This window comes from Phalacrocorax aristotelis, chromosome 6 (genome assembly GCF_949628215.1).
Source record: "Phalacrocorax aristotelis chromosome 6, bGulAri2.1, whole genome shotgun sequence".
Lineage (NCBI taxonomy): Eukaryota > Metazoa > Chordata > Aves > Suliformes > Phalacrocoracidae > Phalacrocorax > Phalacrocorax aristotelis.
Genome location: NC_134281.1, coordinates 22,262,102 through 22,273,807, shown reverse-complemented (window position 1 = coordinate 22,273,807; position 11,706 = coordinate 22,262,102). Strand labels below are relative to the sequence as shown.

At 44.4% G+C, this 11,706-nt stretch overlaps 1 protein-coding gene across 1 annotated transcript in view; it reads right to left on the bottom strand.

Annotated features, from left to right (window-relative positions):
* Positions 1-564: 564 nt before the first annotated feature.
* The window catches only part of SLC6A11 (solute carrier family 6 member 11), a 118,390-nt gene continuing 107,248 nt past the window's right edge, over positions 565-11,706 (bottom strand). Inside the window, exons 12-15 of the mRNA XM_075096596.1 lie at positions 5,226-5,328; positions 4,273-4,373; positions 2,751-2,921; positions 565-774 (exon numbers count right to left, since the gene is read on the bottom strand). Of these exons, the coding sequence (XP_074952697.1) occupies positions 622-774; positions 2,751-2,921; positions 4,273-4,373; positions 5,226-5,328 (528 nt within the window). The 3' untranslated portion in view covers positions 565-621. The remainder of the gene's footprint in view (positions 775-2,750; positions 2,922-4,272; positions 4,374-5,225; positions 5,329-11,706) is intronic.

The window sequence follows — 11,706 nt, the reverse complement described above, 5'->3', positions numbered from 1 at the left end:
AGAAGAGTTTTGTTAGGTGAAAAACTCAGCCTTGCAGCTGCCCTGCCTAGGGAAAGGCTGAATCGCACACAGCCTGGTGCAAAAGCCACTGGCCCCAGTTGGAAAGGCTCCCCCAATTTCAATGGACTTTGGAAACAGCCTGCATTTATAGAGCAATGTGCAACAGCAGTTACAAGTCAACCTCCCATCCCCTCACAATTTCTTCCAATATAACAAAAGGACATCTAGTCCCCTTTATATACATACATTAAAAGCTGAAATGGTCTGAAATTATTACAGATTAGAATGCATACGTCTATGCAACATTACACCTGCCAGAAATCAAAATAGAAAAGTTTTACAGGACATTATACAGGTCTCTAACTTCTAAAAAAACCACATTTACTGAAATCACCATATTACAAGAAGTCATCATTATCATACCATATAATACTATTTCTTTTTCTTTTACATAATCATTAATTATATAGTAATTTAAAAAATTACTTTTAAACAAGTATACAATTTTCACTTTAAAATTAACTGGTTAATAAAACTTTGTGCAAAACAAGCCAGCTTCTATAGTTAAGTGATTTTATTTATTTATTTATACAAAAAAAATAAAGCAAAAAGATAGTTCTTTCAGAAATGTGTCTCCTTTTCTGTAATGGTTGAAATGGTGCCATCTCCTTTCGGTTTGGCATCGCAGTCATTTATTGCTGCAATGTAGGCTCCTCCTCCAAGTTTCCCTCTCATTTTCAAATCTGAGCTAGGTGTAATCAACTTCCTGAATTTCTAGAAAAATTGAGAAAACAGAAATCATTATCTTTTCTTGGTCACAGACACACACTTCTTAAACAGATTGGCTATAAAAACCTCTTTTCTTGCATGATCGTTTCTCATTTCCCTGTTATAGACACATCCATAAAACTGCATGCCACACAGTTCTTTACAAATAACACTAGACCAAGGGCTCGAGAATCAAGGCAAAGACAAAGTTCAAAGTGAATTTCTGTGCTGATTTAGAGTAACATTCCCTTCCATGAAGAAATTAAGCACATTGCTCTGAGTAAGGCCTATTATATGGGTACATTTTGCTTCTCATAGTATAGACAAAGTTTATATACTGAAAAAAAAAATAAACAAGAGACTGCCAAAGTATTAAGCTACAATAAAGTACAGAAGAAAAATATGCATGTTCAGCTAAGAACCTTCTCTTTCATAGCAATAACACCAGTAGCAATGTTGCTGCTTTCAGCTTGGAGATCAGAGACGTTGCAGGAAGTTGGCTTCCTGAGAAGATCCCAACTGTAATTAAAAACCCCCCACTCATCATTCATGTAGGGAAAAGATAATGACCTGCGTGCAGTGCTTCAGACTACAAGGCACTGAAAAACAAGATTCTATAAACAAAGTCTATTTACTTGCAGAGACAGGGTAAGGTTGTGCATAACTTCTTCTTTTGACTTGCTAAGAAAATTATATTATGGAGAATTCATTTTCTGTTTATATACCCACAGTAAAGATTTCCTAGGTAGTCTCCAGGCCCTGGAGTCATTTCGATATGGTCTGCCATCAGCAGTTAAATTGCATGTTAGCTTCTCCCTTCAAGAAAGCAGTAACTGTTACACTGAGATATATTCAGAGGTCATACCCTTTCGTTCTGAATGGAGGAGAATTTTGAAAGTGTGTTTATACACTGGGAGATATTTCAAAAGTCCTAGATAAGTTAATGAGCCCCAGGTACCCCAGACACAGAAATTCCTACTGTCTTGCTGTTCACATTGGCATTATCCCAGAAAATATTAGACAGATGAAGAAAGCATGAAAGGGACTTTATTAAGTCCCCTCCATATATGTATTGAGATAGAAGGACACAATACCGAGATACCTACTTTTACTGCATAGTATCTAAGGAACTCCAGATGACAGAACCAAGCTTTTCTGAAATATGAGAAATCCCAAACAGCTGAATAAGATTTATAGTCTTGTTTCTTCCATTATAGCCATCTTCACTGTCTTTCTTTGGAGAAAAGGTCTTATATTTAATAATCTTATCCTCATCCTAGACCTGAGATAACCTGATACCAAACGTTAGTAAATTGCACTGAATATTTCTTTTTGCCTCTATTTCTCACTCAGAGAACTGAAGAAATATGTGTTTGCTACCCAGCTGCTGGAGGAAAATCCTGGCAGCACAAATATTGGTTACCAAAAACATGGAAAGGAAGCAGCTGACTTGAATGAATTGCTGGTAGAAACCTTCCTGAGGGATTTAGCTGATGTTGCAGACATTTTAAACTAGAAACTGAGCAGGAACAGATCACCTTAAAGCTATAGTATTGATTAGTTTACCACAGGCTGAAGTCAGTGAAGGCAAAAACAAAACCAAAAACAACAACAAAAAAAGAAATTCAGAAGTTTTGCCCAGTGAAGTGGTTGAGTTATCATCCCTGGAGGTATTTAAAAGACATGTAGATGTGGGGCTTAGGGCCATGGTGTAGTGGTAGACATGGCAGTGTTAAGTTAATGGTTGGACTCAATGATCTTAAAGGTCATTTCCAACCTAAACAAATCTATGATTCTAAGAAAACAGAGAAAATTCAGATGCCTCCTTCCACCAGTGATTGAGAGGGCTAACCCAAGCTGCCACTGGAACAGGTACGTGGCACTGCTTTTTTGATTAAACTGTGCTTAGACTCATGCTGGTGAGGATTCACACTCCCTTCCCACTTCTTTTTCAGTATCATTACTTTGAAAATATATATTACCTCTATGAAATTGCCTTCTGTCTTCCACAGCTTAATGCAGATCCATAAAGGGATACAGATCATGGAAGAGAGCGCCATCATCCACCCTATGCCATAGCCCCAGTCAGGGTATATATATACATTGTTGTATTTCAAAGGCTTGTATTTCACCAGGAAAAAGATGAATATTCCCTGAAATAAGCAGAGAAATATATTAGTGGTATTTGAAAAAACACTTCCTATGTTACAAGAAAATGATTGACTCTGTAGGCAAGGCCAGTCTCCCTAAAGATGGAAAGCAGAGGTAAGCTTTTCAGTCAGAGGAAAAACCCAAACATTAATATCTATGTACAGCTTAAATAACATGTCCCAGTACCTTCCATGGGAATGAACAACCTTTCAGGTTTAAATCCTATTTACCTCTCAGTAACAATAAAACCTTCACTTTGGTGGCAAACATTACCCAGGCAGGAAAGATTAAGTTTTGCTACTGTGAACTAGCTGTGATTAAGTAACACAAGCTGTGTTCTCTCCAGCCTGTCATGATGAAAAAGGAAAGCCAAAATTTTCAAAGTTGCCTTAATCCACTATCTGTATCTGCAGTTCTGCAGGTCAAATCTTTCATCCTCACAAAAGCTCAAATATACCTGTCTAATTTTGACAGGTGTCTAATGAAGCAGTTTGGACCATCTAAATTTATGAAATATAGAAAAGTTACTATGTACTTTTCTCCAAAGTGGTTAAAAAAGTGTACAAATGCAAGGGATATTCAGTTCATTGCAGAGTTGGTGAAAATGAGTCAGAAATTTTCCCAAGTTTACAGATGAACTGGCAGAGCTCAAGGGAACCTGGATCTCCAGGTGCCCCAGCATCTGTGGTTTTGCAGTTGCTATCAGTTACATATTGTAGAACTGGAAGATTTTAGTATCTAATCCTCAAGCACCTGTGGATCAAATTTATGGGCAATCTGGTCATGTTCCTTTTGTAATTTTGTCCCTGTTATGTAGCCACAGGAGACTGCCAGCGTTGGCACCAGTACTGCTGCTAAGCTTCTGGTAGGGCAAATTCCTTTCCCTCCTGCATGCATGCAAGTTGGGCTCTTGGCCTCTTCCACTATTTTTACTAGAAGAAAAAATGTCCTGTCTTCTTTGAAAAACGTCTGCTTATGCAGAGAGGGAAGGAGATAGGAGGCTGGAGCAGCAAGGAAACCAGCACAAGTCTGGAGGAGCTTGTGTTATGCTGGGTAGACACAAGGTATACTAGCAATGCAGTGAAAAAAGCCTCCATTGTATTGGCAAATGTTCATTTAGGGCCCTTAGTTTACTTCTTTCTATTATTGTATATACTAAGATTTCTCATGATTCACAGAATATTTAACAATTTTTACAGATCCTACAGAGTTTTTTTAAATTAAAACATATGCTACAAATCAATAGGCTTTTTTCTTAACTGTTGTGAACTATTAGTAGCAGCAAAATTATAAAACATACACAGAAACCCATCTTTATATCTAAAACAAGTTATTGGGATATTCTGTACTTACTGCACAAATACCTGGAGTTAAGACCATCCAGCACCACTTAATCAATGACAGTGGTTTGTACCCAATCATATCTTCAATGTTGTCATAAAAGCGATTGCTGCCTGCCCAAAAAAACCCAAAGGAAAGCAGATGTAGAATGTACATACAAGAGGTTGTATAGGTTGGTATTTAAAACAGAACAGAAAAACATTGTTTCTGACAGAACTGCAAAGACTAAAGCTCTGTCTATTTCCCTGACACATACATCTCTCTGTCATCTGCTCTACACTTGTGGCAGGGATTGCTGCCTACATCTGTGTCTGACCAATATGAACAGAGAGTAGGAGTTGGTGAGCTGTCAAACAGAAATGGGTTCTGTCCAGTAACAGTCTGAGCAAGCCCAGTTAAAGAGTATATCTATGATACAAGCTCATGTGTGAATCCTGAGGTAGCTGGGGACATGTGTGATCTGAAGTTCATACGTTGCTTTACAAAGTACAATTTTCAGTCCTGTGTGAGCAAAAAATGCTTGAGCCTGTAAACCATGACCATACCCAGCACTATGGTGGTTTTCTCTTGACTTACTGACAGACAGAAACAGCAGAGCTAGGGATACTACTGTCTCTAGTTTGTGTTAAAGAGGCATGAACTCCAGCTTCCCTGGATTTATATGTGAGTATCAGAAGCGGAAGGGAACATGCCCTGCACAGATGCTTTGTGAGAGAAGAAAGACTCATTGCCACACCTACTTTCTAAAGCAGCTAAGGACTTCCTTGCAGTCCTGCCAAGGGGAAAAAAAATCAATTCTGCTATATTTGTTATTTAAAGTGGAAAAAAAGGCATTCCTGACTTTTGGTAGGGTATGGGAATGTGGAGGGCCCCACTCCATAAGGGTACAAGGCTTTCACATTGCTTTTATGCAAATAGAAAACTTTCTTGAAAATTTGAAACCACAGCAGTTTTCAGCAACTCACCATAAACCCAGCCTATGCAGACACATTCAAATATGGCAACAAAGAGAAGGCACATTCCACTAGCTGCATAAGAGTCGAATAACTGAAAGACGTACATGCCACCCTGAAAGACGAAAACAGAAGAAGGAAAAAAAGATATTGTGTTGGCAACAGTAGGAATATTTCATAGCAAATATGCCTTTAATTACACAGTCAACCTGATGGTTTACTGGCAATCTTCGCACTAACATTGGTTTCTTCTTGAACAAAGAATATTAATTCCTCAGTGATTTGTTATGTGAAAGATTTTTTTCTTCCATACCACTCAAGATTATTCCCTATGCCAGTTGAATACAGTGCATTTGCTTTAAGGTGGTAAATACTGGAGTGGAGCGAACTACATATGAGTTGTTTCAAAATGCTCTCTCACCTCCATGCTTTTTTTCAACTTCATTTGTTGTCACGTCAAGCTGTAGATAACTACAGGTGCTTTTGATCTCCAGATCACTGCACATGAAGATGCAGCATCTTGGGTTTGTGTCTGTGCTATTATTATGTAAAAGGATTAGGTAAAATGTGGGGAAAGGGGGCAAAATCTGTAGCTACTAGAATCACTCTCCAGTGGCATAGGGACTGTAAAATGAATAAATTGACCTATAAAGTTTGATTGTAGCTCACGGCCTTTAAGCCGCATTATTTAAACCAGTCATTATTATCTGAGGGGAAAAAAAAGTGGAATAAGAATCATCCTGACTCCATGCAAGCTTTTAAAAAATGTTTTCCTAACAAGTCAAAAATTGTTCTCCAAACAGCTTTGAAATAGCAACCTCTGCATTTCCAGACAGGAGAGCCAAAACCAAGAAGTGCCTTAAGTTAGCATGGCATCCATACACAATGCACACTATGCTATCAGTGATCTTTACTGTTCTGCATTCAGTGATGCCACGATACCAACCAGTATGAAAACGGAAAATGTGCTTAACTAAGACATCCTCACTTACTTACTGTCTATGACTCAACACTATCAATTATCACATCTTTCAAAGACATAATTATTGTCTTCTTTTCCTGTATGTTTTCCCTTGTTTACAACAGTCAACTCTTCAGAGAACTGGCTGGCTTTCTAGAGCCTTTGACTCTGAAGTCCAATTAATAACATTATGGATAATCTGACCATAAAAATTAAACTAATTATATTACAGTAATTTCTATGCATGATGCTTAATCGTTTATCACATATGCATTCAATATTGAAATAATAATGAGGAGATTCACAAAAGATCATTTCAATAGAAAGGAATCCTAAGAATTCCCTCTTTGCAGAAAGCTATGTGAAGGAAATAGGGGCTTGAGATCATCTCTTCAGTTGAAATGTAATGCTATTTGAGTAGTACATATGATCCATTACATCTCAGACAATTTTCTGCAAATGGAAGAGAACCCTAAAAACATAAAGAAAACTAAATCAAAAACAATACCCAGGATTTGCCCCTTTTTTTTCTCTGCATTAACTGACTGAAGTTAAGATGGACTCTGTAAACTTCAAATCCTGTCTAAATCTTACAGAACATAAGAACGTTCTGAAGTTATTGTATATAAAACTGCTTTGATGCCTTACTCAAGTACCATGGATTAGCGCCTTCTCTACCAGTGTGCCATTTCTGCATTGGATCACTGTAGGGGAATAGACAGGGATCGGCGACCGGAAGATCACGGGATGTGACGGAAAGATAGACTCCTCCCCATAGGAGTGCCAGGAACAGGAAGCGCAAGAGCTATACAAGCGTGGGACGCAGCTAAATAAACGGACATTTTGTATCCATCATATTGATGTCTGTGCATCACTGTCCCCAGGGTGGGTAGAGCCCTGTGTCCCGGAGATATGCAGCCCAAGATAAGTTCTCCCGTAGAAGCGTACAGCTACAAGTGGTGACCCCGACGTGATCGGCGGGGCGGCATGGCAAGTTCGCCGGGGGGAAAAGATAGCTTGAGGCACGCAGGGGCGGGACGGGGAGCCGCAGGTCAGCGGGCGCGCCATGGAATCAGTCGTAAAGGTACTGAAGGGATTGGGGAAGGAATATGGTACTTCGGTATCGAAGGTGCCTACCTCAAAGGCCATCCAATGGATGATTACGCAGGGGCTCATACGAAGTCCCGCAGACATATTTAATAAGGATAAGTGGGTGAGAATTAAAGAGGAGTTAGCCGAAAGGGCTATGATGGGAAAAACACAGTACATACAGCTCTGGGGAAAGATACACCGATTACTATTGAAAGCTCGGGATGATCAGGAGACGTGGCGGCAGGCGCGGCGGTGCCTGCACGGTGCTACAGGCGACAGTAGCCCGGAAATAGACCCAGGAGGGGCAGTGGGGACGCAGACAGGGGCAAGCATCGCGGGGGATGGGAGAGAAGCGGAGAGTTCGGACGGAGTAGCCTGGCCAACTTCTCAGTCTGAGGCTCCTAAAGAGGTGGATCGGGAAGCGGCGGTGTTCCCTGTTGAGCCAGCAGGACCTTTGGAATGCCCCTCTGCATACCCCAGGACGATTTGGCACAGGCGCGGGTACCTGTGCACGGGGAGGGTGACGCAGCGGGAGTGACGGAGCGGAAGGAGAAAGATGATCAGTGCCGGAAGCAGCACCAGCAGCGGCACCGCCCTCTGCCCGACCCTCGAGACTGGCTCCCGGGGCAACCCTTGAGATGGGAGTCGGACGAGGAGGGCGACTGGGGTGCCTGGAGGGGAGGACAGGGAGGGTACAGAACAACCTCGAGTAGCAGCGAATCAGAAGCTGGGGGAGAAACCGATGCCCACATGTGGGAAGATGGGGCAGCTTGCCTGCAGCGCGCAAAAAATAGGCATAAGGCAGCAGAGACTCGGAGGACCAGTCAGAGTGAGGGAGGAGAGGGACCGCCAAAAAGGGGAGGTCCGGAGCGCTGCAACTCCGGAGGGGTCCGCGGAGGACGTGCTGCGGCAGCTGCAGCAGGCTATGCGCGCACTAGGGGAAGTAACTCGGAGGCAGACGGGACTCTTAACGAAGGGGGCGCCCCAGCGACAGTCAGTCGAGTTACCTAACTGGCGGCTGATAGCCAGAGATTGTAGCCTCGATGGAGTAAGGATAGATATGCCCGGGATATTCCCTGTCCGACTAGCTCCTGGAGGAGGGGAAGGGAGCTGCAAGCGGTAACGGAGAGTTCCCGCAAAGCGTATAGCGAAGTGGGCAGGTATGAGAAAAAGGCAGAACCTTGGCAAAAGATACAGCAAGGACTAGCAGAGCCATTTACAACGTTTTGTGACAGGTTGCAGAAGGCTATTATAGAATCAGAATTGCCACCAGCAGCCAAGGAGGCAGTCCTTATGGATTGCCTCCGAAGTCAAGCAAATCCACAAACACAAGATGTCCTCCGCACCCTGGCGGTGGGGGCGTCATTGGGTCAAACCATTAGGCATGTCTTGCGCCAGGAGGTGTTGAATCAGCATGGCGGTGCGGGAGCGCACGTCTGCCAGAACCCTGACTGTGGAAGTGAAGAAAGGGTGATGGTGCAAGCGGCCGGGGTGGGGCCGAGATGTCACTTGTGTGGACGGCAAGGGCACTTTAAAGCTGGGTGCCTGCTAGGGGAAAGGGGAGGACGTAATGGAGGAGGAGCGCGCCCAGTAGGGAGGTGCTGGGTGTGTGGGAAGCCAGGACACCTGGCAAGAGATTGTCCAACTACAAAGCCGGGAAACGGCCAAAGGAGGGTGAAGTGAGGGGGATTCGCGCCTCCTGTGAGTCAAATGGCCCCCATCATGGTGCCAGCGCCAGGAGCTTGGCCCACCGTAGCGGGCCAAGGGGGAGTGAAACTTTAGGCAGGGGAGCAGAACCAGCAAGATTTGCAGGTTACAGCCCCCGCGTGGCCTTGGTCATAGGCTGTAATGAGAGACCCATGGCGGCAGTGATGATTACCCCACAAGAGCCGAGTTGCCCGGCACGGATATGCCTGGGAATGTTAGCGGATACCGGGGCGGATGTCACAGTGATGCCACTCGAATGGTGGCCACCAACTTGGCCCCTTGCCATGGGAAAACGTATAATAGGGGTAGGAGGAGAACAACAGATGAGAACTAGTACTTGCCCTGTGAAACTCGAAGTCATGGACGCGGAGGCAGGGAAGCTCCTCACGGCCGTAGTGACCATACTAGTAGCAGATGGAGTAGCAAGCCCCTTGTTAGGGCGAGACGCCCTTGCCCAGATGGGGATCAAGTTGAAAAATTTAGCATAAGGGCCACTGCCTCAGAGGGGCTTCATCACCACAAGTTAGTGTGGAAAACCGAACAGCCCGTCTGGGTGGAGCAGTGGCCCCTGACAACAGAGAAAACAGAGGCTGTAAGAGCTATAGTAAAACAAGAGCACGAAGCAGGGCACCTAGAGCCCTCGATGAGCCCGTGGAACACCCCTATATTTGCTATAAAAAAGAAAGATAAAAACCAATGGAGAATGCTGCATGACCTTAGAGCAGTAAATCAGCAAATGGAGGACATGGGGCCTCTCCAACCTGGCCTACCAGATCTGAGTGCTGTCCCGAAAGGATGGCGAGTCATTGTTTTAGATATCCAAGACTGCTTCTTCAGTATTCCGCTACATCCAGATGATAGAAAGAGATTTGCCTTTACTCTGCCCACGGTGAACTGCGCAGAACCAGGTAGTAGATGGCAGTGGACAGTACTTCTGCAGGGGATGAAAAATTCTCCAGCGATCTGCCAGCGGTATGTGGCTTCTGCATTGCAGCAAGTAAGGCAACAGTATCAGGAGAGAATCTACATGATCCACTACATGGATGACGTCCTCATAGCTGCGCCCACTGAGGCGTTGTGTGAACAAGTCTTTTCAGACACCCAAAGGGGCCTTGCGGGACAGGGCCTCAAGGTAGCTGAGGCAAAGGTACAGCGAGGACCAGTGTGTGGATTTCTGGGTGCTAGAATACAAGGGGATTCCATACAAGCTCAGCCTATTAATCTTACACCTAAGGTTAAAAATTTACACGATGTACAGAAGCTGGTAGGTAGGAGCACCGCAGTGGTTGCGGACATTCGTGCGTGTCACCGGTGAGGAGATGCAACCTTTCTATGTGTTGCTGAAAGGGACCGACCCATGGGAGCCCAGGAGTTTAGACCCTGAGGCAGTCCAGCAGTTGCAGATGATAGAACGTCGAATGCAAAAGGAAGGACTATGGCGGTGGGACCCCCAGGAGGAATTAATTGCAGGTTGGATTCTGACCGCCAGTGGAGGGTTAGGATTGCTATATCAAATACAGGCAGGGGAAGAAAAACCACTGCGATGGGTATATCGGAAGGTTCCCAAGGATGCATTCTCCACAAAAGTCAAGGTAGCCGGGGGAATGATTTGGCGTCTGCGACGGGAAAGCAAGGGAATCTTTGGGAAGGAGCCAGATAAGCTGACAGTGCCGTGGAATGGGGAGAAATGGCGGAAGGTGGTAGAGAGTGAAGAGGATATACAATTGGCAGTATACTCATACCCAGGGAAAATTGTCACAGGCACGGTACAGAGGTGGGCCGAGACAGCCAAACTGGTGGATTTAAGTGTGGATAGTAGAGTTTTGGATACCCCTCACCCAGGACCAACATATTTCACAGACGCTTCCTTGAAGACGAACAGAGCGGCGGTAGTGTGGAAAGAAGAGAATAGTTGGATGCGCCAGACGTATGAGGAGCAGGGTAAAAGTGTGCAGTGGCTAGAAGAGAAAGCGCTAGAGATGGCCCTGCGAAAGGATATAGATCGGCATATAAATGTGTGCACAGACTCCTTATATGTGTATAAACTAGTCATGTCCATGAAACGAGAGGGTGTACCACACACGGAAATTGCCTTGATGCTAGAGGTTGCTTTATCACAGCGAGGAGCAACTGTGACAGTAATTCACATTCGCAGTCATCAGACAGGGCCTGGACCACTGATTGAGGGGAATCGCATGGCTGATGAGGCAGCCGCGGGAGTCTGGACATTGGCGGAGGCAAAGAAACTGCATGAACAACTGCACCTGGGTGCTAAAGCCTTGGCAAAGGACTGTGGCATCTCAATAAGAGCAGCAAGAGAAGTAGTAGCCACCTGTCCTTACTGTCAGCACTCGCCATTGTGGGAGGCAGGAGTCAACCCTCAAGGACTGGAAGCAAATGCTATCTGGCAGACTGACTTTACTGAATGTCCACAGTTGGCCCCTGGACGGCACCTGGCAATTACAGTTGATACATATAGTGGAGTCATCATGGTTACTCAACATCGGAAGCAGACCGCAACGCACTTGACTGCGCATTGGACCACGGTAATGGCGTGGCTTGGAAAGCCCACCGAGATAAAAACAGACAATGGACCATGCTTTCGGGCTCGAAGTACCGAAGAATGGTGTAAAGCTTGGAATATTGTATTAAAACACGGCATTGCTTACAATAGCACAGGGCAGGCAATAGTAGAACGCGCTCATCGCACCTTGAAAGCAAAGATAATGCAGC